Genomic DNA, 27,719 nt, shown 5'->3' with positions numbered 1-27,719 from the left:
TGTGTATACAGTATATCTGCAGTATGTGTGTGTATACAGTATATATGTGTATACAGTATCTCTGCAGTATGTGTGTATACAGTATATCTGCAGTATGTGTGTGTCTGCAGTAGGCTGTGTGCGTGATTCCCCGGCCCATCCAGACAGACAGACAGAGAGACAGACAGAGAGACAGACAGAGAGACAGACAGAGAGGTGAATAAGACATTCCTGGGGGGAGCAGAGAGAGGCAGTCGTTAGTGGTTAGAGTCTAACGGGAGAAAAATGCCTGGTCTGAGCCCAGCCAGACTAGAGCCAGAGTAACACACACACACACACACACAGTCAGACAAGAGCCAGAGTACACACACACAGCCAGACTAGAGCTAGAGTACACACACACACAGTCAGACAAGAGCCAAAGTACACACACACAGCAAGACTAGAGCTAGAGTACACACACACACAGCCAGACTAGAGCTAGAGTACACACACACACACAGCCAGACTAGAGCTAGAGTACACACACACAGCCAGACTAGAGCTAGAGTACACACACACACACACAAGCCAGACTAGAGCCAGAGTACACACACACAGTCAGACAAGGGCCAAAGTACACACACACAGCCAGACTAGAGCTAGAGTACACAGTACACACACACAGCCAGACTAGAGCACACACACACAGTCAGACAAGAGCCAAAGTACACACACACAGCCAGACTAGAGCTAGAGTACACACACACACAGCCAGACTAGAGCCAGAGTACACACACACACAGCCAGACTAGAGCCAGAGTACACACTCACACAGCCAGACTAGAGCCAGAGTACACACACACACACAGCCAGAGTACACACACACAGCCAGACTAGAGCCAGAGTACACACACACACAGCCAGACTAGAGCCAGAGTACACACACACAGCCAGACTAGAGCCAGAGTACACACACACAGCCAGACTAGAGCCAGAGTACACACACACAGCCAGACTTGAGCCAGAGTACACACACACAGCCAGACTTGAGCCAGAGTTAGAGGGAGGCCAGCTTTCCCCACTCTAACTGTGTGTGTGTGTGTGTGTGTGTGTGTGTGTGTGTGTGTGTGTGTGCGCTGCGGGGAGTAGAGTAGTGGGGAAGGTTTTCATAACTTGCTAGAGTTAAACCCGTTGAACTCTCATGTACAAACAGGGGCAGTCAAAGACAACACAGGGCTTACCCAGCACGGCACGGCTCCAAGGGGTCCTTTTCTATATCACACACACCGTTCCCCCAGGACTTTTCTATATCACACACACCGTTCCCCCCAGGACTTTTCTATATCACACACACCGTTCCCCCCAGGACTTTTCTATATCACACACACCGTTCCCCCCAGGACTTTTCCATGTCACACACACCGTTCCCCCCAGGACTTTTCTATATCACACACACCGTTCCCCCAGGACTTTTCTATATCACACACACCGTTCCCCCAGGACTTTTCCATATCACACACACCGTTCCCCCAGGACTTTGCTATATCACACACACCGTTCCCCCCAGGACTTTTCTATATACACACACACACACACAAGGTTCCCCCCAGGACTTTGCTATATCACACACACGGTTCCCCCAGGACTTTGCTATATCACACACACGGTTCCCCCAGGACTTTGCTATATCACACACACGGTTCCCCCCAGGACTTTGCTATATCACACACACGGTTCCCCCCCAGGACTTTGCTATATCACACACAAGGTTCCCACCAGGACTTTTCTATATCACACACAAGGTTCCCCCCAGGACTTTGCTATATCACACACACAGTTCCCCCCAGGACTTTGCTATAGCTTGTATAGGAGTATATAGAGTTGGCAAGGGGTTGCTACGTACCTCCACATGTTCATGTGCAAGCTCTAACACGTACCCTTACACACACACACATTGTTGTTTCTAAGCTGTAGACTTGGACGGTATACTGTATATACCGTATACCGGGGTATTTTGACATTTTTAATACCGGGCCCCCTAAAGTTTGGGGTTGCGTGCTACGCCACTGCTTACAAATATAAGTTAACTATCTAAGTTGTGCTAAATACATTATAGCCAGCTCAGGCTCCAGCTATGCATTGGGTTTGCTAACTTGCTAGCTAAGTGTCTTGCTTGCAAGACCAAGCTTCTTGGTTACAGCAAAGACAACTAATCCCCTCGTGGATCAATATTATTTGTATTTTTTACGTTTGGAATGAAATAGCGCCCTTTGTGTGCACTGCCGGTAATACCTTATACCCCGGTATGGTACAGGAACGGTATGAAGGTATGAAAATCAGGATACCGCTCGACCCTACTAAGCACATTCATGCGTGTACTCATGGGCCTTTCACACACGTTACACACACACTGAGTCTTCCTTTCTCCTATACGTTCTCATCATGGCTGTCAGTTAGTCAGTCTGGTGAGGTCCAGTTAGTCAGTCTGGTGAGGTCCAGTTAGTCAGTCTGGTGAGGTCCAGTTAGTCAGTCTAGTGAGGTCCAGTTAGTCAGTCTGGTGAGGTCCAGTTAGTCAGTCTGGTGAGGTCCAGTTAGTCAGTCTGGTGAGGTCCAGTTAGTCAGTCTGGTGAGGTCCAGTTAGTCAGTCTAGTGAGGTCCAGTTAGTCAGTCTAGTGAGGTCCAGTTAGTCAGTCTAGTGAGGTCCAGTTAGTCAGTCTAGTGAGGTCCAGTTAGTCAGTCTAGTGAGGTCCAGTTAGTCTGCCGTATTCATTGACCTGGCCAAGGCTTTCGACTCTGTCAAACACCACATCCTCATCGGCAGACTCGACAGCCTTGGTTTCTCAAATGATTGCCTTGCCTGGTTCACCAACTACTTCTCTGATAGAGTTCAATGTGTCAAATCGGAGGGCCTGTTGTCCGGGCCTCTGATAGTCTCTATGGGGGTGCCACAGGGTTCAATTCTTGGACCAACCCTTTTTTTACTGTATACATCAATGATGTCACTCTTCCTGCTGGTGAGTCTCTGATCCACCTCTACGCAGACGACACCATTCTGTATACTTCTGGCCCTTCTTTGGACACGTGTTAACAACCCTCCAGACGAGCTTCAATGCCATACAACACTCCTTCCGTGGCCTCCAACTGCTCTTAAATACAAGTAAAACGAAGTGCATGCTCTTCAACCGATCGCTGCCTGCACCTGCCCGCCCGTCCAGTTAGTCAGTCTGGTGAGGTCCAGTTAGTCAGTCTGGTGAGGTCCAGTTAGTCAGTCTGGTGAGGTCCAGTTAGTCAGTCTGGTGAGGTCCAGTTAGTCAGTCTGGTGAGGTCCAGTCCAGAGAGCTTTCTCCTTTCTGTGATTGCTGCTGGATTGTATTATGATATTATTTTCCCACTGTCTCTTTCTCTCTGTGTGTGTGCGCGGTGGTGGTGGGTCTGTTACAGTCCTGTTGCATCATAGCGTCTTAAGGGCCGCTTTGTCTCCGAGAGGCCTGGAACTAGGCCCTCTTTTCCTGCTGTGGGTGATGATGGGTGTATCTGCATATTGTATCTAGCTCCCCTCAGACTCCTTTTGCACTGTGTGTGTGTGTGTGTGTGTGTGGTCAAACTAAGGGCCAGTCATCTTTATTATTGGCCCACAATAGACAAGATGTAAGATTCCTGAAACCTCTGTGTGGGCATAACACACACACTTATCAGTACATTGACAAGGACTCCCACTGGACACAGACGTCAATTCAACGTCTAGTACACGTTGGTTCAACGTCATTTCATTGAAATGACATGGAAACAACTTTGATTCAAGTAGTGGGTGCCCACTGGGCTGGTTGTCCAACCAAACACGTTCCCAGTGTTTCACTGTGACCTTTAGGGCTAATCTCATTATCTCCTTCTGGTTAGTGTTAAAAAAGCCAACTCCCCGTACACGTTAACTGGATTTAGGCTACAAACTCTATCACTCCAAATGTCTCATATAGGCCTACCACTAAACACACTGCAATCTAATCTAATGTTCTGGAACTAGCCCCTATACTATACTGGGCTTACTCAAAATGTTTCATTTGAGAGACATTTTGGAAAGGCCATTGTTGAAAATAAATTGCACACCATGGCACATCATGAATATATTAATGTGATGTCACATAGTGTCACAGTCAGGGCAGGTTAGGTCGTGAACGGTCTATCACCTTTAACAGAACACTATTGCGCACTATTTCGGTTGGCTGGATATGATCTAGTCTGTGACAGACCGTTCAATCATGTCACACATATGTAGCCTACATGTAATTGTTTTCGATAAAGGCAGCCTGTGGTGAGATGTTAAAGGAACGAATATGGGATGTTGGATACAATATCAAATGTGGCATTTAGGCTACACAGGCAAAATAATATGGTGTACGGACAACATAACGGACCGTGACATCCAGTCTAGACCGATAACCGGCCACGAGCATCTTATGTCGGTGCCCTTAATAATCAGTGACAATTTCAACCAAATTTCCCACAGGTGCCGAATTTATCAAATCTACGTAGTCTATAAATATAGTGGTTTACATACATTACCACAACGAAATTACAGTAGCCTGGGAGACTATAGGGGCATAAAGGACACATATGCAAAATAAAAATCTGTCATGGACTCCCATGGGAGAACATGGATGTCTGAATGTCTGTGTGTGTTTACCTTTTATAAAAGCCTTGTCTCCACTGGACGCTGAACGTATCCTTGTCGGCTCTCCTCGTTGGATGTCTTCTCTACTGTCACTTCTCAGTATCTTCTTGATGTGCACACAACCGTTTCAAAACGGTTGATAGGCTGTAGAAGGGTGTCTATTCAAGAGACAAGTTTAGTAGGCTCTTGTCGAACCTTTGTCGATAGAATGTAATGTATCTATAACAGACTGTACGGGAAATAAAGACATAAAAACCCACCCCAAAGGAGTCCGTTCGTTTACTGCTATATTTCTTTACAAATAGGCCTAGCTTGTCGCAAAAAAGAATAATCTGTTTTTCTGCGAGTATGGAAATCCAACGACGCACTGAAAAAAACAAGTCCAGCAGAAAAAAAACTTTGCTTTACAGAGTCTCGAAAACAAACCGAGGCTCGTGTCAATAACCACAACACTGTTAGGAAATAATGTCAACAGTGACATTCGTCAAATAGCCTATGTTAGGATAAAATACAGCTTCAAGCTAGCGCTCTTGGATAGAAGGTGCATCGCTTAGTTACGACGCTAGTCAACTGCCTTCTCGGTAGGCGGTCATCCCCCCTAGTTGTCTTTTTAGAAGAGGGCGGGGGGTGTCATCGGTCTATGTGGGTGCGCAGCTAAGCAGCGAGATGGAGAGAGGGAGAGGAGGTGGTGGTCGCTGGCAGATTTGGGTCCTGTCTGTTTTCTCTTTCCTTCCTCCCTTCCACTGTTCGCTTCCAGCGGTTGTCTCTCACGATTTCTACTCCAATCGTCTGCTTGCCTCAGCTGAGCCGTGCGTGGCTCTCTCTTTCTCCCTCTCTTTTTTCCGGCTACACCCCTCAGCATGAGACGTGACTGTGTGGTTCCAGCCTCCCCGTGGTCGTCTGCTGTGCACGTAGACAGACCAAGACCCAGTCCAGCCCCCATTCCCCCACGCAGCCACCACCACTCCTCTGTTCGGTAACAGACCCTAGCAGCCTACCTCTTCCAGCTCAGCGCATGCCTCCCTTGCCTTCTCGGTCCCGCCTATCACTTCCGAACACTGAGGTTGTTCTCGGCTCATTTCCAACCTTTCCTTCAAGTCTCTCGCTTTCTCATGTCTCTCTCTCTCCCAATTCAATTCAAAGGGATTTATTGACATGGGGAACATATGTTTACATTGCCATTTCAAGTGGAATAGATAATAAACAAAAGTGAAATAAACTATCAGAAAACATTACACTCACAAAAGTCTCTATATCTGAAGAAAGAAAACAACACGTGAGTGAACAAAAAACACACACGCATCTCTCTCAGATATTCTCTATTTTTCCGTTTCACAGCTGACTTCTCCCTCACACACACACACACACACACACACACACACAGAAGGCACAGTGATGCGGAAACGTTGGTGATTTACCCAATAAATTACTGGGAGTTTATATATAGTGTTCGACTCCCTTTATTTTTATAGCTTATAGTTTATCCGTTAGTCAGCACCTCTAGATAAAATAACTTTATCTCTGTGTGCACCAGCTCATGTTTTATATTCGACATAATAGGTTATTGAAATACCTGGACACATAAAGTTCAAAAATGTTTGGGGTACACACTTTGTGTCGTCACCAGTTTCCACAGCCACAAAGTCACAATTATGGCTAAACCCTGCCAATTTCTTTAAACCTAACCCTAACCTTAAACCTTAACCTGTTACATAGGCTAGCCTTATTCCTAACCCTAAATTAAGACCAAAAATAAAATGTTTGTTTTCCTGAATTTTATCACGACAACTCACACCTTGGTTTGATGACCATAACTGCATGAGAAGGTTTAGTCTACCATCTGCTGGTCAAAGGGTGCATGGAAGAGCTATCGATTTTTTCTTATCAAATAAAAAACATCTTAACAAAAATAGAAATGCGAAAAGATTGTGGAGCATATTCCATTGTCCTATATCGCATAATTATAGTTTATACGCCTATACTAATTTGTTTGATAAATGATGGATAATCTGCCTACATGTAGGCATAGACCACTGCAACATTCCCAGATGGGCGTAACACTTTGTGTGATAGCCTCTGGTCTTATGCCATACTAGACCAATAGCCTTCTTACTACAAGCTATACTGGCTATATAGCTTTAACCTGAATAAGAATAGGGTGGCTGTTACATAGGCTACAAGCCATATCGATAATTTACCATGGCTATCATAATTCTACTTAGTAATAGGGTTTTTATTACAGTATAGGCATAACATCAGGACTTTCAAATGTATTTGACCTGATAGGCACTGGCATAAAAACATGTAATCTATTTTTGTTTTTAAAGAATATAATACATTAGAATAGAATATATTGTTGTTTTATAGAATATATGCAAATGTAGTGTTTGTTGTTATTGTACTTGACTTTGGTTTGTTGCCTTGGCCTGGCCTCCTGTTTTCATTTTCTCTTTAGTGTATTTTAAGTGTCTTTATAAGCACCAGTTGGCCGTTCCTTGTTCAATAGGCCCTAATGCTTCTGTCTCAAAGTAGCTCTTTGTTTGTGCGTAGTCTGGTCTGCTATGCAGAGAGAGAAAAAGCTCTTGTGCTCTCCTTGATTCCGACCAGCTGTTTCCCGCCTCGAGACACGGAGATCAGCTGCAAACACACACGTAGTAGAAGGCGGAGGCGCCACACGCACGCAGGGAAATCCGCATCAGCTGGAGCCACACACAGTTAGCTTGGCTAGCCTTTTAGCTGCAACCTCGAACGATCAATAATACTACGCAATACTTAGCTATGTGCAATCGAACATAGTACAGAAGTGTTTTTTTTTTTTACGGCAAGGAAATTTGAAAGATTTCCTCCAAACACAGAACAGACTCAAGGGGTTACAGCTGAAGATATCTAACGTTAAGTAGCTAAAGCATGGAATACTTCATGATGCCTACGGAGAAGGCTTTACAACAATTCAAGAAAACGGAGAAGGATGTTATTGGAGGGCTTTGTAGGTGTGTATTGCACAATCACGTTTCCGATAAGATGTGTATTGTGTGTTTTGATTGCAACTGAGTTATCTGCTTACTAACTAGCTAGTAGCCTGTATGTAGCAATCTAGCTACAACAATATTGGCACAACATTGGTTGAAGGAAGCTATGATTTCTTGTTAGCTGTGCGCATATGAGCACATACCCCGAGGGCGGGACGAAAGCAATCATTTACTATTTGTCCTGAAACATTGTAACGGCTAGTGGTATTAATAATGACCGTTGATGGTTTCAGTTGCAGCGAAAAATGTAAATAAATACTTGAAATCGATACATTTTGTATCCAGCTAACACGAACCACGTGGTTACTAATCACACTGCCCGCTGCTGTGTAGCTATCCCGCGCTAGCTTGCGTTCCAGATGTTGTCTACGGTGTTCCTTCCCCAACAGGTCGACAAACATGATGCAGTTATACTTTTTGTGACACAACCTAACAGTATGTGTGTGTTTACGGGCTTTGGGTCACACATGTAGGGAACCTACGAGGTGTAGCGAGTAAATATGCCTGCCGTGGCTAGCCAGCTAGCTCGTGGGTAGCGCGGCCATGCTCGTGTCGTGTTCTGAAATTGGCTAAGCTCTCGAGCTTAGTAGCATGGCCGTGGTGTGTGTTCAACATCCGCAACAGCGTTTAAATAATAAACATCACACCATTCCGTCCATACTAAGTTATATTTAACTACTTGAATGTTATTTATTCATATTTTGTAGAAAGGTCCCGTTTTTGTGAAGTCGACGGTGTAATAGTGTTTCAAATAGGTAGGCAAAAAGCATTGTTCTCCATGTGAAGGGGTGGTCTCGGTGTCACATTTCACCAGGCTACTATGCTAGCTACTTATTTTGGTGAAGGATTTGCACATATTACTAGTTCGTTAGCTACTAAGTTTATATATTCTGGTTCGTTGGTGGGCCGACAACAAGCTTGCTAATTACCATATATACACACCTTAGTGCTAGCTACAATATTTATTTGTAATAAGTCTGCGCACTCAACCAATGTATGTGAGAAGCGCTCGATCAACCAGGGGTTTGTAGCTAAACACGCTTCTAGAATCTTTTGGAGCAGAAACAGAATTTATGAATGAGGGCAGCGTTCAAATCTAGATTGCAGTAGGCTACTCTGTACTAGACTAGGCCCACATCGTCAATGGCTTGGATGCATTCCATCTCAAAAGTATTAGATTTTTGGTTGTCCACTTCACTTATTAACATTGATTTAGGCATATCTAATTTGTTTTGCTTACTGCACTCTTCAGTTGACTAAACAAATAGGTATTGTGAGTCTAAGCATTGTGTGCATAGATAATAGGTCTGCTAACAGGCCTATATTTCCCCCTCTTAAGATGTTGTGTGACAGTTAACTGTCTGTCGCGTTGTGAATGATTTTAAGCCTAGCTTACCCGAGATCTGGTTATTCTACTTCTTTGTGAACCTCGTAGAGCATGGTTTCCCAAACTCTGTCCTGGGCCCCGTTTTGGTATTTACCCTAGCACTACACAGCTGATTCAAATAATCAAAGCTTGAGGAGTTGGTTATTTCAATCAGCTGTGTAGCGCTAGGGGAAAACCAAAATGTGCAGGCGGGCAGGACCAAGTTTGGGGAAATCCTGTTGCAGAGCATTCACTGATGTTATCTCTGGAGGTTATATGGTTTACATATTATTCTGGCTGGGTAAACAGAACAGGGTAGGTTAGCAACCATGAAATGGGTTGAAGGGCAGTGAGTTCAGGGAAACTCCAGGACCTGACCTTATAATAGCCCTAGTCACTAACCCAAGTGAAATGTAGGTGGGGGGTGTTGTTGCAGGGGAGTGGGAAGGAATAGCGCTGTACTACCTGCATGTGCACTGTGTTTTCCACCAAGCTACATCGGCATGATAGGAATTTATAACCATGTAATTTCTAATTAGACGCAGTGAAAAGCAGACTAAACTACAATAAACCTGAATAAAATGTACCTCTTGTCTCCATCTCCCTCTGTCCTTCTCTCCATCTCTCCCTCCAGTCTGGCCAACATCCCGCTCAGCCCGGAGACTGCTCAGGACCAGGAGAGGCGTATCCGCCGGGAGATCGCAAATAGTAACGAGCGGCGCCGCATGCAGAGCATCAACGCAGGGTTCCAGTCGCTGAAAACACTCCTGCCACACACAGACGGCGAGAAACTCAGCAAGGTAGGAGAGCAGGACCATAATCTAGCTAACTGTGTTTGTGTCCATACTAGAGGTCGACCGATTAATCGGAATGGCCAATTTATTAGGGCCGATTTCAAGTTTTCATAACACTCGGTAATCAGTGTTTTGGGACACCGATTATGGCCGATTACATTGCACTCCACAAGGAGACTGCGTGGCAGGCTGACTACCTGTTACGCGAGTGCAGCACAGAGCCAAGGTAAGTTGCTAGCTAGCATTATACTTATCTTATAAAAAACAATCAACCTTAACATAATCACTAGTTAACTACACATGGTTGATGATATTACTAGTTTATCTAACGTGTCCTGCGTTGCATATAATCGATGCGGTGCCTGTTAATTTCTCATCGAATCACAGCCTACTTCACCAAACGGGTGAAGATTTAACAAGCGCATTCGTGAAAAAAGCACTGTCGTTGCACCAATGTACCTAACCATAAACATCAATGCCTTTCTTTAAAATCAATACACAAGTATATATTTTTAAACCTGCATATTTAGTTAATATTGCCTGCTAACATGAATTTCTTTTAACTAGGGAAATTGTGTCACTTCTCTTGCATTCTGTGCAAGCAGAGTCAGGGTATATGCAGCAGTTTGGGCCGCCTGGCTCGTTGCGAACTGTGTGAAGACCGTAATTAATTTGCCAGAATTGTACATAATTATGACATAGCATTGAAGGTTGTGCAATGTAACAGCAATATTTAGACTTAGGGATGCCATCCGTTAGGTAAAATACGGAACGGTTCCGTATTTCACTGAAAGAATAAACGTTTTGTTTTCGAAATGATAGTTTCCGGATTTGACCGTATTAATGACCTAAGGCTCATATTTCTGTGTGTTTTATTATATTATAATTAAGTCTATGATTTGATAGAGCAGTCTGACTGCGCGGTGGTAGGCACCAGCAGGCTCGTAAGCATTCATTCAAACAGCACTTTCCTGCATTTGGCAGCAGCTCTTTGCTGTGCTTCAAGCATTGCGCTGTTTATGACTTCAAGCCTATCAACTCCCGAGATTAGGCTGGCAATACTATAGTGCCTATAAGAACACCCAATAGTCAAAGGTATATGAAATACAAATGGTGTATAGAGAAATAGTCCTATAACTCCGATAATAACTACAACCTAAAACTTCTTACCTGGGAATATTGAAGACTCGTGCTAAAAGGAACCACCAGCTTTCATATGTTCTGAGCAAGGAACTTAAGCGTTAGCTTTTTTATATGGAAAATATTGCACTTTTACTTTCTTCTCCAACACTTTGTTTTTGCATTATTTTAACCAAATTGAACATGTTTAATTTTTTTTTTGAGACTAAATAGATTTTATTGATGTATTATATTAAGTTAAAATAAGTGTTAATTCACTATTGTTGTAATTGTCATAATTTTATCTATCTCTCGTCCGATTAATCGGTATCGGCTTTTTTTGGTCCTCCAGTAATCGGTATCGACGTTGAAAAATCAAAATCAATCGGTCGACCTCTAGTCCATACCACCCATGGAGGATTCAAGGAAACTGTTTCTGAGAGTATTGATTCTGACCTAACTTTGATATTATTCCTGTCTATTCAGGCTGCCATCCTACAGCAGACGTCAGACTACATCTTCGCTCTGGAGCAGGAGAAGACCCAGCTACTGCAGCAGAACAACCAGCTCAAACGCTTCATACAGGTAACCATTCATACATTTGTATTACCTTCATATAGCCAAGTCTAGCCATAGAATTGAATAAAAATATTGTAACTTGTGACTTTTTTAATATCAGAAATGTATAGTTATTAATTGAACCCAGACAAAAGTACATGAACGTGTAAAGTGATCCATTTAATTTGGGTGTACAGTATAAATACTTTCTCCCTAACAATTACATTGGTGAAATATTAACTGTTCATGGCATGGCCATAGCTAGTTGAAATGCTCCCTCTCACCCTGTCTCCTCTCCTCCTGCAGGAGTTCAGTGGTTCCTCCCCAAAGAGGAGGCGTGGGGCGGAGGAGAAGGATGAAGGGATCGGCTCCCCAGACATTCTGGAGGAGGAGAAAGCCGAGGAGCTGAGGAGAGAGATGTTGGAGCTCAGACAACAGTTGGACAAGGAGCGCTCGGCGAGGATGATACTGGAGGAACAGGTGAGAGAGAAGGATGGTGGGTAGGGAGATGTGGGAGAGACTGGCTAGGGACAACGGGATGAACAGAGGAGTGGGGAGAGGGAGTTAAAAGAAGGGATGGAGAGAAGGTTGAACTGAGAGGTGGTGAGACTGAGGAGAGAGCGGGTGAACCAGTGATGGGGAAGAAGGATACAATGAGCGATTGAGAATGAAAAGAGGGAAGGTAGAGTGAAGAGGAATATAGACATAAAGACTGATCACCCTTCTCCTCCGTGTCTTTGTTCATCCAGGTGCGTTCTCTAGACATGGTGCTGCACCCAGAGAGGCTGAAGGTGATCACCCAGCAGGTCCAGGAGGAGCAGGCTCACATCCAGACCCAGACCTTACTGAGGCTACAGCAGCTCCATGCAGAAACCAGCGCAGAGAGGGACAGACACGCAGCACACAGCCCACAGGTACAGACACACACAGGTTACAGGTGGAGGACACAGACGGAGAGCGAGAGACACACACAATCCACAGATGGGGAAACACACAAACCGTTTTTGAATGGAAGGAATGTGAATGTTTTATTTTCCTTCCTCCTTGTACTCTTTCTCCTAATTTTTCACCTTCTCTCTCTTCTCATTTCTCAAACTCTTCTTATTCTCACCATCTCTCTTCTCCTCCTTTAGGTGCGGTCCCCAGCCCCCACTCACCACCCCACGGTCATCGTCCCCGCCCCCACGCTGACCCCGCACCACGTCACCGTGGTTACCATGAGCCCCGCCTCCAACACCAGCACAGTGTCAACGTCCCGGCAGAACCTGGATACCATCGTACAGGTGAGGGAGAGTGTGTATCCTTGTGCTCTGTAGGGTTTCTATAGTGAAGTTCAGTGTGTCCTTGTGCTCTCTGATGTCTGTAGTGCTATAGTAATGTGTGTGTTTGAGATAGACAGTGAGCGTATGTTTGAGTGTGAGGTGTATAGATAACCCCATTACGTATAGCGTCACTGAATCATATGACCTCTGCCCTCCAGGCCATCCAGCACATCGAACGTACCCAGGAGAGGAGGGGCAGTGCTGAGGAGGAGAGGAGACGAGCAGTCATCGTCAGCCCTGCCCACATCGCCATGGATACCACCGGCTCTGACACGGCCTCCGACAGTGAGGGAGAGGAGGACTGCTCCATGAACTAACACAGAGATACACACACAAATACTGTGTTCTCTATACAGTTTCAGACAGCATGAGCCATGGCTGCTCAATGAACTGTTAGCTACCACACACACACACACACACACACCGAGATATATACACACACAAACCAATACATACTGTATATACACACACACACACAACGTGTTCTCTCCAGACAGTTTGACATCAAGGGAGAGGACTGCTTGATGAACTGTTCGCTGCCACACACACACCGATACAAACACACACTCAGACATCATCTGACTGGTAGAGCGAAACAATGACATTTGTTCTACTAAAATCCATATTCAATCATAAACCAGTGACAAACAAATGGAACACACACACGTTAGCGATACCCACCCACTGTAGAAGACGATCACAAAGATTCCCTCCAGACGCCTGACTACTTTTTGATATAAATGTTTCTTTTTTTGAACCTGTCTTTGGCATTATAATGACTATGGAGTCAGCTTGTAGGTGTGATAAGCTCTGTTCAGATCGTGTGCTTTTAAATCACAGATGAAGAAGTTGGCTCAATCTGGCAGTCTATCAGAAAGGCCGTTCCAGACAAAGCTGCAGCGGAATTCTTTTCAGGCGGAGCGATCGGCGTTACTCGTGCACGTGAGGGCTGCTCAGCCGAGGCGGAGAAAATGGGTATCTGCTCCATTTTGGAAACCTTTCTCCGCCCGATCGCTTCCTGTCTGGAAAGTCTTTAAGACAATAGACAGCGATAGGTTGGCTCTGGCAGAATACAACACAGCTGGTACTTAGCTGGATCCCATCAATCACATGTATGAATGAAACGTACAGAATAACCTGTGTCACTAGCTCTATTAGGGTTATTACATAGAAGCAAGCAGTGGACCATTCTCTTAACGTTTCAAACGTTGTTTTCCATCTTTTCTATAAAAAAAAAAGTTTTCCTAAGTCTCGGGTTTACTTAGAAGAGGATAGTTTCCAATTAGGTCTCTTTTTGATTTTTGTTTATTTCAGTGACTATGCACTAAACATTTTTAGGTATTTATGCAATTCCAATCTACAGTAAATTAGTTTTATAGGTGGGGTAGTGTTGAATATTAGGCAAAAGTTTTTTTTTTTTAAATGACCCCTTCACCCAATATGAATCTATGCACCTCCCAACAAGAGAACATAACATGCATACGGGATTGACGGGCTGGTTGTCTAGCAACAAAACCAATGCATGCGCAACTATGTGGCAAAACAGACAGGATTGGCTAAGATTGTTGACATGTAAATTATATTTTGTCTCTAAATGTTTATCGAAAACATAAATACACTTCTCTCAAATACATTGTTACAGTTGTTGGTTAGCTAGCTAGTGAATTTGAGCCATAGTCAAAACACCTCAAAACAAGACATGGTATCAGTAACGAGCTGAAACGAGACACCTACGATTCCCCACCAGGCAGCTTCTAGGCATTGTTGCAAGCTATCTGACCGTTCAGAATCATAACACCACAGGGCCTCATCGATGCGTGTGCATAATGTTGGTGAAATGCTCAGCCAACCCGTCTGTCAACGTGTCTACAGTCATAACACACATGTAACTACATGCATGCCTACATGCATTGAAGAATGTAGTATTTGTTTCTGATGGTGCTAACAGGGATCGTATGGCCTCTGAGACCCCCAACTTTTACCATTCGATTTTGAAACCCCCTGGGGGCATATCCTAACCCAACGGGTAACGCTCAACTCCTACACAAGCACTGAACTAGAAATATGCCCCAGTCCCTTGCCCCTCGTACCCCTCCATGTTGTCGGTTTGTTTTGGGAACGGGACTGGAATCCCTGTTATTTCTCTGGAAGCCTGGAGTTTCTCACTCACTTCCTATGATATGTTGATATGATGCTAAGGGTCAGGAGTTTTTCCTGAACCATGTTTAAGGCTACAACTAGGGCCATGAGTTTTCCTGTACAGATCTCGTGATCAGGGAAGAACAGGAGTTTCTAGGAATGCTGAATCTGAAATGATGCTGTAAAAACATTCCATTTATTTTGACTTTATTTGAGTTTTCTTGATTCATCCCTCCATGCTCTATTGCCAATTGATGCTGTGTTCGTTTTTTGTCTTCAATGTAATTATTTTTCTGGGATCTCCTTACTTAGTCATTGTCTGCGTACGAAACGGCACCCTATTCCCTACATAGCGCACTGAGGCACTGGCCAAAACTAGTGCACTATTTAGCATATAGTGTTCCATTGTCGACGTAGCCACTGTCTACATGAAGCTCTTCCTGTGTGAGAACTTGGCTCCAGTGGGACATTTGGGGTGACGAAGCTCATTCATTTTGTGATTCAACTTCATAACTGGTTACAATATTATGTCTATTTAGCCTTGTCCCAGATCTGTTTGTGCTCTTGCCCAACTCTGTTGTCATTGTCAAGCCAAAACGCATGACAATTCCATTAGGAGTTGGCAAGAGAGCAGAAACAACCTATTGTCTGTTGTAGGGGAAAATTATAATTTTGTGTGAACTTCAAATCTGGTTAGAATAGTAGCTATACTTACTGACTGCTGCGAGACTGCGTTGTGTCCCAAATGGCACCCTATATAGTGAACTGCTGTTTACCAGGGCCCTGGTATAAAGAGTGCACAAGGTAGGGAATAGGGTTCCATTTGGGACAACGCCAGTATCTTCATTGTCCTTTATGAGATATATTTATCTTTTTGGTTGTTTCTTCTGTTCATTTTTTTTTTTTTTTAATACAGTTTTTATGCTAAAGATGTGTGCATCATATTTCAGCACGGGTGTCCTGAGAAATTGTTGGTTGTTAGATAATCTCTTAATAATCAATAATTAGAGATTATTGATATGAAGCACTTCCCGGTCTGTACTGCCTGAATCAAGGACGGCGACGAAGATTTTTACTATGTTGATCAAGCTCTTTATGCTGTGACTTAAAACCGAACAGCTGTGTTTCTCTCCTTCAAATATGTTCATTTCTCTCATCTCTCTCTGCCTCGCTCTCTCTGCATCCCTCCTTTTGTCCTATTTTTTTAATTACAGACATTTTGTATATTTTTTTATTTCTTTTTTTTGTCAGTCCGGGTCGATGAGAAGCTGTTATATTTTGTTTAAAAAAAAAATGAACTTGTTGGGAAAACAGGCCTTTGTAAAGAAAAAATACAATAAAATTTGTACTTTGTTTTTTAATACATACATGGCGTACATTTTTATTTTGACCTGTTTGAATGACGATGAATTTGTTAAGCTGCCACCTTTTACAATTTTGTTTAAGTATTTAAAGGCCCCAGTGCAATTAAAACATTTGCTATTCCTTACTTTATATACATTACCAGTCAAAAATTGGGATACCTACTCATTCAAGAGTTTTTCCTTATTTTTTACTATTTTCTACATTGTGGAAACAATGGAATCATGTAGTAACCCAAAAAATGTTAAACAAATCAAAATATATTTTAGATTCTTTAAAGTAGCCACCGTTTGCCTTAGTGACAGCTTTGCACACTTGGCATTCTCTCAACCAGCTTCACCTGGAATGCTTTTCCAACAGTCTTGGAGTTCCCACATATGCGGAGCACTTGTTGGCTTCTTTTCCTTTACTGCAGTCCAACTCAACCCAAACCATCTCAATTGGGGTGAGGTCGTGTGATTGTGGAGGCCAGGTCATCTGATGCATCACTCTCCTTGGTAAAATAACCCTTACACTCCCTGGAGGTGTGTTGGGTCATTGTCCTGTTGAAAAACAAATGATAGTCCCACTAAGCACAAACCAGATGGGATGGTGTATCGCTGCATAATGCTGTGGTAGCCATGCTGGTTAAGTGTGCCTTGAATTCTAAATAAATCAGACCATGTCCCCAGCAAAGCACCATCACACCACCATGCTTCACGGTGGGAACCACATATGTGGAGATCATCCGTTCACCTACGCTGTGTCTCACAAAGACACGGCGGTTGGAACCAAAAATCTCATTTGGACTCATTAGACCAAAGGACAGATTTCCACCGGTCTAATGTCCATTTTATTTTATTTTTTATTTCACCTTTATTTAACCAGGTAGGCCAGTTGAGAACAAGTTCTCATTTACAACTGCGACCTGGCCAAGATAAAGCAAAGCAGTGCGACACGAACAACAACACAGAGTTACACATGGAATAAAGAAACGTACAGTCAATAACACAATAGAATTGTCTATATACAGTGTGTGCAAATGAGGTAAAATAAGGGAGGTAAGGCAATAAATAGGCCGTAGTGTCAAAGTAATTACAATTTAGCAATTAAAACTTCTTATGGACAGACGTTCCGCAAGCAGAACGCCTCACCAATATCCAATGGTAGAGCGTGGCACGAAATACAAATTCCTCAAAAATGCTATAACTTCAATTTCTCAAACATATGACTATTTTACACCATTTTAAAGACAAGACTCTCGTTAATCTAACCACATTGTCCGATTTCAAAAAGGCTTTACAGCGAAAGCAAAACATTAGATTATGTCAGGAGAGTACCCTGCCAAAAATAATCGCACAGCCATTTTCAAAGCAAGCATATATGTCACAAAAACCAAAACCACAGCTAAATGCAGCACTAACCTTTGATGATCTTCATCAGATGACACTCATAGGACATTATGTTATACAATACATGCATGTTTTGTTCAATCAAGTTCATATTTATATAAAAAAACAGCTTTTTACATTAGCATGTGATGTTCAGAACTAGCATACCCACCGAAAACTTCTGGTGAATTTACTAAATTACTCACGATAAACGTTGACAAAAAACATAACAATTATTTTAAGAATTATAGATACAGAACTCCTTTATGCAATCGCGGTGTCAGATTTTAAAATAGCTTTTCGGCGAAAGCACATTTTGCAATATTCTGAGTACATAGCTCGGCCATCACAGCTAGCTATTTTGACACCCACCAAGTTTGGGGCTCACCAAACTCAGAATTATTATTAGAAAAATTGGATTACCTTTGCTGTTCTTCGTCAGAATGCACTCCCAGGACTTCTACGTCAACAACAAATGTTGTTTTGGTTCCAAATAATCCATAGTTATATTCAAATAGCTCCGTTTTGTTCGTGCGTTCAGGTCACTATCCGAAGGGTGACACGTGAGTGCATTTCGTGACAAAAAATTCAAAATATTCCATTACCGTACTTCGAAGCATGTCAAACGCTGTTTAAAATCAATTTTTATGCTATTTTTCTCGTAAAATAGTGATAATATTCCAACCGGGCGGCGTTGTATTCATTCAAAGGCTGAAAGAAAGAAATTGAGAATTCTCGTGAATGCGCCTCTCAGTCTCACTGTCCCCAGGCTGACCACTCACAAATTCTCCTACTGTTCTTCGCACAGAGACAGCAGACACCCCATTCCACTTTCTGGCGCCTTCTGAGAGCCAATGGAAGCCTTAGAAAATGTCACGTTACAGCAGAGATGCTGTATTTTTGATAGAGATGCAACAGAAGGACAACAAATTGTCAGACAGGGCACTTCCTGTATGGAATCTTCTCAGGTTTTGGCCTACCATATGAGTTATGTTATACTCACAGACACCATTCAAACAGTTTTAGAAACTTTAGAGTGTTTTCTATCCAAATCTACTAATTATATGCATATTCTAGTTTCTGGGCAGGAGTAGTAACCAGATTAAATCGGGTACGTTTTTTATCCGGCCGTGAAAATACTGCCCCCTATCCCAAACAGGTTTAAACACCGGAGTGATAGATGTGCAGAAGATGAATGTGCAAGTAGAGATACTGGGGTGCAAAGGAGCAAAAACAAATTATAATATGGGGATGAGGTAGTTGGATGGGCTATGTACAGGTGGGCTATGTACAGGTGCAATGATCTGTAAGCTGCTCTGACAGCTGATGCTTAAAGTTAGTGAGGGAGATATGAGTCTCCAGCTTCAGTGATTTTTGCAATTCGTTCCAATCATTGGTGATCATTAGATCATTAGAAAGCAAATTACAGACTCCTCTTTAAATCTGCGTATTCCTCCAAAGCTCAGTTGTCCTGAGTCTGCACTACTCTGCCAGGACCTAGGATCAAGGGAGACACTCAAGTGTTTTAGTACTATATCTCTTGACACAATGATGAAAATAATCATGGCCTCTAAACCTTCAAGCTGCATACTGGAAGCTCTTCCAACAAAACTACTGAAAGAGCTGCTTCCTGTGCTTGACCCTCCTATGTTGAACATAATAAACGGCTCTCTATCCACCAGATGTGTACCAAACTCACTAAAAGTGGCAGTAATAAAGCCTCTCTTGAAAAAGCCAAACCTTGACCCAGAAAATATAAAAAACTATCGGCCTATATTGAATCTCCCATTCCTCTCAAAAATTTTAGAAAAAGCTGTTGCGCAGCAACTCACTGCCTTCCTGAAGACAAACAATGTATAACAAATGCTTCAGTCTGGTTTTAGACCCCATCATAGCACTGAGACTGCACTTGTAAAGGTGGTAAATTACCTTTTAATCGCGTCAGACCGAGGCTCTGCATCTGTCCTCGTGCTCCTAGACCTTAGTGCTGCTTTGATACCATCGATCACCACATTCTTTTGGAGATATTGGAAACCCAAATTGGTCTACACGGACAAGTTCTGGCCTGGTTTAGATCTTATCTGTCGGAAAGATATCAGTTTGTCTCTGTGGATGGTTTGTCAAATCAACTGTAAATTTCGGTGTTCCTCAAGGTTCCGTTTTAGGACCAGTATTGTTTTCACTATATATTTTACCTCTTGAGGATGTCATTCCAAAACATAATGTTAACTTTCACTGCTATGCGGATGACACACAGCTGTACATTTCGATGAAACATGGTGAAGCCCAAAATTGCTCTCGCTGGAAGCCTGTGTTTCAGACATAAGGAAGTGGATGGCTGCAAATGTTCTACTTTTAAACTCGGACAAAACAGCTTGTTCTAGGTCCCAAGAAACAAAGAGGTCTTCTGTTGAATCTGACAATTAATCTTGATGGTTGTACAGTCGTCTCAAATAAAACTGTGAAGGACCTCGGCGTTACTCTGAACCCTGATCTCTCTTGACAAACATTGCTACTTTGAAGAATCTCAAATATAAAATCTATTTTGATTTAACACTTTTGGTTGCTACATGATTCCATGTGTTATGTCATAGTTTTGATGTCTTCACTATTATTCTACAATGTAAAAATAGTAAAAATAAAGAAAAACCCTTGAATGAGTATGTGTGTCCAAACTTTTGACTGGTACTCTATATTTCCACACTGAGGTTGAATAATACTGTGAAAATGATGATAATGCCCTTTAAGTGTAAGATCTGTTTTGAAAAGTCCCTTCCCAGACAGTCCTAGCAACATTCTTGCTTGACTAACAAGGGGAATCCATGAACTAATAGTACAGGTAGGTAGCAATAAAAACGATACTACAAAGTTACAAAATAAGTTAGAGGAAAAACAAAAAGAACTTGAGGAACTTATTCAAGAACGATCTAATGTAATCTATTACAAAAATAAAGCAAACTGGATGGAATCTGGAGAAAAATGCACAAAATTCTTCCTGAATCTCCAATACAGGAACGCTAACAAAAATTATTTGTAGAAACTCGTTACTGAAGACGGAGTCATCTATGATTCTGCGAATGATATTTTAAAAGAGGAAGCTAATTATTTTAGGCAATGTTCTCTTTTCCGTCTCATCCTCTCCCACAGAATGAAGATTATGGTAAGGAATTCTTTCCAAATAATATAAAATTGGAAAATTAACAAATGTAGAGAAAGATCAGTGCGAAGGCCAAATTACAGAGGAAGAAATTTTTGAGGCTATTAAATCTATTCAGTTTGGAAAAACCCCTGGGCTTGATGGCATACCGGTAGAGGTATATCAAGTATTTTTTTATATACTAAAAGCTCCATTGTTAGATTGTTTTAACTACTCCTATAGAAATGGTACTGTCAGGTACTCAGCAGGAAGGTCTGATTTCCTTATTATTAAAACAAGACCCAGATGGCAAATATAAAGACCCAGTCAATCTAAAAAAAACTGGAGGCCCCATACACTTCAATGTTGTGATGCAAAAATACTAGTGAAATGCATAGCACTCAGAATTAAAAGGGTTTTATCAGGTATTGTTCATCCTGATCAGACAGGTTTTTTACATGGACGATACATTGGAGATAATATATGACAACTACTAGAAATAATAGAACATCATGAAACATATAAGGAGCCAGGAATGGTATTTATAGTGGATTTTGAAAAGGCATTTGATTAAGTAAGACTGGATTTTATTTATAAATGCCTGGATTTTTTCAATTTCAGTAATTCTCTTATAAAATGGGTAAAAATAATGTATAGCAACCCTAGGTGTAAAATAGTAAATAACGGCTACTTCTCAGAGAGTTTTGAATTGTCAAGAGGAGTTAAACAAGGGTGTCCGCTGTCACTATATCTATTCGTTATGGCCATCGAAATGCTTGCTATTAAAATCAGATCCAATAACAACATTAGAGGATTAGAAATTCAAGGCTTAAAAAAAGGTGTCCATGTATGCCAATGACTCAAGTTTTATATTAAGTCCGCAAGCTAGATCCCTGCAATGTCTCATTGAAGATCTAGATAACTTTTCTGTACTCTCTGGACCTAATTATGATAAGTGTACAATATTACGTATTGGATCTTTAAAAAATACAACTTTTACATTACCCCACAGTTTACCTATAAAATGGGCTGATGGTGAAGTAGACATACTCGGTATTCATATCACAAAATATATAAATAAGCTCTCCACAATGAATTTCAATAGAAAACTTGTAAAAATAGACAAGATCCTGCAACCATGGAGAGGTAAATACCTGTCTATTTATGGAAAAATTGCCCTGATTAACTCCTTAGTCATATCTCAGTTTATTCACATACTTATGGTGCTGCCTACTCCTGATGATTCATTTTTAAAATAATATAAGCAAAAAATATTTTGCTTTATCTGGGACGCTAAACCAGACAAAATAAAGTGTGCCAATCTATATAATGAATATAAATTGGGTGGGTTGAGGTTATTAAATATTAAAGCACTAAACCTCTCTCTAAAAGCTTCTCTCATTCAAAAGTTTTATTTGAACCCTAAATGGTTCTCAAGTAGATTACTAAGAAAAGCTCATCCATTTTTTTAAAATTGCCTTTTTGCCTTTGTGCAGATTGCCATGTCTCCTTTTTGATTAATTGAAAATTATACTTTTTTCAAAGTATCTCTCCTTTTAAAACAAGCATTGCAGAGCTGGCTACAATTTCAATTTCATCCCCCTGAAAAGATAGAACAAATATTACAACAAATATTATGGCTGAACTCAAATGTGCTGGATGATAAAATACCTGTATTTATGGGAAAGAAAAGGGTATTTTGTTCTTAAATGATATTGTAAATTGGAATGGTATCATTATGTCCTTCATGGAGTTATCAGAATTGTACAGGAAGGTCTGCTCAATCCAAGAGTACAACCAATTGATTACAGCACTACCCCAAAAATGGAGGAGACAGGTGGCAGCAGGAGGAGGTAGGGAACAGGTCTGTTTGCCCAATATAAAGGATCAAAACTGGCGGAGGAATAAAAATAGCATAAATAGGAAAGTATACCAGTTTCATTTGAGGACCAGGATGTTGACAACTGTGCCATACAGATTGCAAAGTAGTTGGGTAGAGATTTTAGATGTACCGATTCCATGGTACAGGGTGTATGAGTTGATATATAAAACAACGCAAGATTCAAGACTTCGTGCTTTTCAGTTAAAATTATTATATAGAATTCTTGCCACCAACAAAATGTTGAATATTTGGGGCATAAAGTCATCGAAGCTCTGCAGATTTTGTTGTGAGGATACAGAATCAATAGAGCATTTATTTTGGTATTGCCCTCAGGTTTCTGGTCTCAGGTTCAGGAATGGCTGAAAATGCATAGCATTGATCTAAAATTGACCCTAGAAATAGTACTGTTAGGAAATCTGGAGAGACCGGGTCAGTCAATTACTAATAAACTAATACTCTTAGTAAAAGTATTTATCTTCAACTCACAATCTGTGGATTCTATTCGATTAGATAGATTGAAATGTTACTTTAAACATCACAGCATAAGTTGAAAGATACAGTGAGGGAAAAAAGTATTTGATCCCCTGCTGATTTTGTACGTTTGCCCACTGACAAAGAAATTATCAGTTTATAATTTTAATGGTAGGTTTATTTGAACAGTGAGAGACAGAATAACAACAAAAAAATCCAGAAAAACGGATGTCAAAAATGTTATAAATTGATTTGCATTTTAATGAGGGAAATAAGTATTTGACCCCTCTGCAAAACATGACTTAGTACTTGGTGGCAAAACCCTTGTTGGCAATCATAGAGGTCAGACGTTTCTTGTAGTTGGCCACCAGGTTTGCACACATCTCAGGAGGGGTTTTGTCCCACTCCTCTTTGCAGATCTTCTCCAAGTCATTAAGGTTTCGAGGCTGACGTTTGGCAACTCGAACCTTCAGCTCCCTCCACAGATTTTCTATGGGATTAAGGTCTGGAGACTGGCTAGGCCACTCCAGGACCTTAATGTGCTTCTTCTTGAGCCACTCCTTTGTTGCCTTGGCCGTGTGTTTTGGGTCATTGTCATGCTGGAATACCCATCCACGACCCATTTTCAATGCCCTGGCTGAGGGAAGGAGGTTCTCACCCAGGATTTGACGGTACATGGCCCCGTCCATTGTCCCTTTGATGCGGTGAAGTTGTCCTGTCCCCTTAGCAGAAAAACACCCCCAAAGCATAATGTTTCCACCTCCATGTTTGACGGTGGGGATGTGTTCTTGGGGTCATAGGCAGCATTCCTCCTCCTCCAAACACGGCAAGTTGAGTTGATGCCAAAGAGCTCCATTTTGGTCTCATCTGACCACAACACTTTCACCCAGTTGTCCTCTGAATCATTCAGATGTTCATTGGCAAACTTCAGACGGGCATGTATATGTGCTTTCTTGAGCAGGGGGACCTTGCGGGCGCTGCAGGATTTCAGTCCTTCACGACATAGTGTGTTACCAATTGTTTTCTTGGTGACTATGGTCCCAGCTGCCTTGAGATCATTGACAAGATCCTCCCGTGTAGTTCTGGGCTGATTCCTCACCGTTCTCATGATCATTGCAACTCCACGAGGTGAGATCTTGCATGGAGCCCCAGGCCGAGGGAGATTGACAGTTCTTTTGTGTTTCTTCCATTTGCGAATAATCGAACCAACTGTTGTCACCTTCTCACCAAGCTGCTTGGCGATGGTCTTGTAGCCCATTCCAGCCTTGTGTAGGTCTACAATCTTGTCCCTGACATCTTTGGAGAGCTCTTTGGTCTTGGCCATGGTGGAGAGTTTGGAATCTGATTGATTGATTGCTTCTGTGGACAGGTGTCTTTTATACAGGTAACAAACAGATTAGGAGCACTCCCTTTAAGAGTGTGCTCCTAATCTTAGCACGTTACCTGTATAAAAGACACCTGGGAGCCAGATATCTTTCTGATTGAGAGGGGGTCAAATACTTATTTCCCTCATTAAAATGCAAATCAATTTAGAACATTTTTGACATGCGTTTTTCTGTATTTTTTGTTGTTGTTATTCTGTCTCTCACTGTTCATATAAACCTACCATTAAAATTATAGACTGATCATTTCTTTGTCAGTGGGCAAACGTACAAAATCAGCAGGGGATCAAATACTTTTTTCCCTCACTGTATGTGTTGCGTAGAAACCCGAAGTGGGTGGCCAGCAGAGATAGATGGGATGGGCTGAGGGAAGCTGAGGGATGGGATGTGAAATTGGAGACAAGTGGGAGTGGAGTAGCTGTGTGGGAGATAGAATGATGGTCAAAGATAAAAGTTTAAAAAACTGAGGGGGAGGGTTTTTACAACTAATGCTGGTTTGCCTGAGGCTGATGCCGTGCAGGTGTTTGTACACATGCATATACACACACTCTCATTCAAATAAACACATACAAGAACACACACATATATGTAATAGTGCCAGACATGCACACAAACATATACAGTTGGCATTGCTGTTATGATTTTAGTTGTCCTTGATGTCCTTTGTTTTAAATGTATTATTTTGTTTTATTATTTTTTTTGCATTGTTGTTTGCTGTTTTCTTCTGTCTTTTCCTTTTTTCTCTTTAGTTCATTCTCTTGGTTGTTGGTGCATTGGGGGTTCTTTGGGGGTGGGAAATGGAATTGTATTTTTTATTTTTCTTCTTGTTGTGTGGGGGGGACTGTGGGAGGGGTCTCGAATGGTTGAGGGACAGATATTGGGGAACTGTGGGGGGATCTTGGAGTGTTTTTGGCCTGGTGGTAGATTTGTCAACGTGCCCTTGAGCAGGGCATTGACGCTGCATGCTTCTGTGTGTTGTTCTGAATGGGAATCTGTTGGATGACTGGTATGATGTAGTTGTTCAGCGGCTTCACTGCAAGTATATTGTATGTTTCGGATATTCAATAAATTAAATATATATATATATATATATATATATATATATATATATAATAAATTCTTGCTTGAGAAATTGCTCTTCGCAAAGCTATTTTTGTTTATTTTTGAACATTTTAATTAAAAACAATGACAGTAAGGTACTTAATTGTTACCCAGAAATGATTTGATATTGATATAAAAACGGCTGCATTGGACCTTTAAGTACTGTAAATTCGTTAAAGTAAAGTCACTAAGTTGATATTTTCCACTTTTGTCCACCAGGTGGTGCTGTTTAAGTGGCTCTAAAGTTCTAGAATCCCCAAGCGTTGGAGCGATTGGTGAAGTTTCCCCTAGGTACAGTTCTAGGATCAGTGTCGGCTCCCCCAATCCTAACCTTAACCATTGGTGGGGAAAATCAACGTCATTTGTTGAGCAGTTGTTGTTCAGGGTTAACTGCCTTGCTCAAGGGCACAATGGTAGATTTTTCTATCTTGCCAGCTCAGGGATTTAAAGGATATCTAATGCTTGGATAGTTTTATCTGAACCACTGGCTTAATCCTATTATCTAAATAAAATGTTTGGTTTATTTGGAGACATGAATCCAACATATCATCTGTTAACTTGTCGACAACTTAATAGCCTATTTACTGTATTGCAAAAGTGATATTGAATTGTGTTTGGTTGTCAACAAATTCCAGTTTGTCTACAAATTAATAATTTATATGTTGGATTCACGTCTCCATCCCAACCAAGAATCAAAGCCAAAGAATAGGATCAACCCTTACTTCACTCAAAGTGCATTTAAAGTTTGCTTTGATTTGATTTAGTCCTATTGTTCATCCCAGCACCCTGGTGTTAGTCTTATTTAATCTTGTAAAGGTTTAGCGTTACAACTCTGCTAGATTAACGAGGTGGTGGCAGCTAGTTTAAACCATAAACCCAGAAAAGTTATGTCCCATTTCAGTTGTGCAACTGAAATGGGACAAAATACATTATTTATATAATTTAATTATGTTCAGTCTGTTGTACTTTTGAATCAAAATAGAAGTGCACAGACTCAGCAGTATTGCCTCTGTAAGAACAGCTAATCAAATCTCAAATGGAAACGTTTTGCTATACTATAACTCGTTTTTTTATATGGAGAAGTTAGTATCTTTGTTTTAGAATCTGTATCCGCCTCTGTCTCATCTTGACCTATTTAACCTTAATTCCTGAACCTAGATTTACCCTACTCCTGGAGCAAAAATTACTTTCCAATTCTCTGTTGAGTCAGCTTTTTAGTCCAGCAGTAGGCTCTTAAGTCCAGGAAACTGTCCCTATGGTGACTAGTGACCAATACGAATGGGATACAGTCTTTTCACGCCACTTTTCCCTAACCCTTTTCCTAACCTTGACCTCAGTCTCCTAACCTGCTACGTTGATTATCCTAACCTTCAGCGTAAGTTCTCCTAACCTGCTACATTAATTATCCTAACCTTCAGCGTAAGTTCTCCTAACCTGCTACGTTGATTATCCTAACCTTCAGCGTAAGTTCTCCTAACCTGCTACGTTAATTATTCTAACCTTCAGTGTAAGTTCTCCTAACCTGCTACGTTAATTATCCTAACCTTCAGCGTAAGTTCTCCTAACCTGCTACGTTAATTATCCTAACCTTCAGCGTAAGTTCTCCTAACCTGCTACGTTAATTATCCTAACCTTCAGCGTAAGTTCTCCTAACCTGCTACATTAATTATCCTAACCTTCAGCGTAAGTTCTCCTAACCTGCTAAGTTAATTATCCTAACCATCAGTGTAAGTTCTCCTAACCTGCTACGAAAAAGTCACTTCAGTATCGAAGTGGCGTGAAAAGAGGGTTTCCCAATACGAACAGTGAAACTTCCTGACACCTTTCCCCGTCTGTTCTCTCCCCTTATAGAACCAGGGCAACTGCTTTGACACAAAATGGCAGACGTGGATGCAGCTGCTGCTGTGTGACATTACGTTACCCATTAGCCAGCCACCCAGGCCCCTCTACTTAAACACGGAATGGCTGAGGTGGGTGTAGTTGCTGCCTGTGACATTACCAGGCCCCTCCTTCCTTGGCACGCTCTTTGACCTTTCTCCAGAGGGGTATATATAACTG

General features: G+C 41.8%; 1 protein-coding gene across 2 annotated transcripts; it reads left to right on the top strand.

Annotated features, from left to right (window-relative positions):
* The first annotated feature begins 7,289 nt into the window (after positions 1-7,289).
* LOC106590423 (transcription factor AP-4) lies at positions 7,290-16,324 on the top strand. 2 transcript variants are annotated; one of them, XM_014181445.2, is made up of 7 exons: positions 7,290-7,620; positions 9,660-9,825; positions 11,425-11,523; positions 11,803-11,976; positions 12,246-12,410; positions 12,630-12,779; positions 12,977-16,324. In XM_014181445.2, exons 1-7 carry the CDS (start codon positions 7,538-7,540, stop codon positions 13,133-13,135), a joined length of 996 nt encoding a protein of 331 aa, XP_014036920.1. In that variant the 5' UTR covers positions 7,290-7,537; the 3' UTR covers positions 13,136-16,324. The 2 variants fall into 2 exon arrangements, with proteins under 2 accessions (XP_014036920.1, XP_014036929.1); XM_014181454.2 differs by lacking the exon at positions 7,290-7,620 and adding an exon at positions 8,074-8,094.
* The last annotated feature ends 11,395 nt before the right edge of the window (positions 16,325-27,719 follow it).

This window comes from Salmo salar, chromosome ssa02, assembly GCF_905237065.1.
Source record: "Salmo salar chromosome ssa02, Ssal_v3.1, whole genome shotgun sequence".
In the NCBI taxonomy this organism is placed as follows: domain Eukaryota; kingdom Metazoa; phylum Chordata; class Actinopteri; order Salmoniformes; family Salmonidae; genus Salmo; species Salmo salar.
Note: the sequence above shows the minus strand (reverse complement) of the source record. Positions and strands in the feature narration are given on the sequence as shown.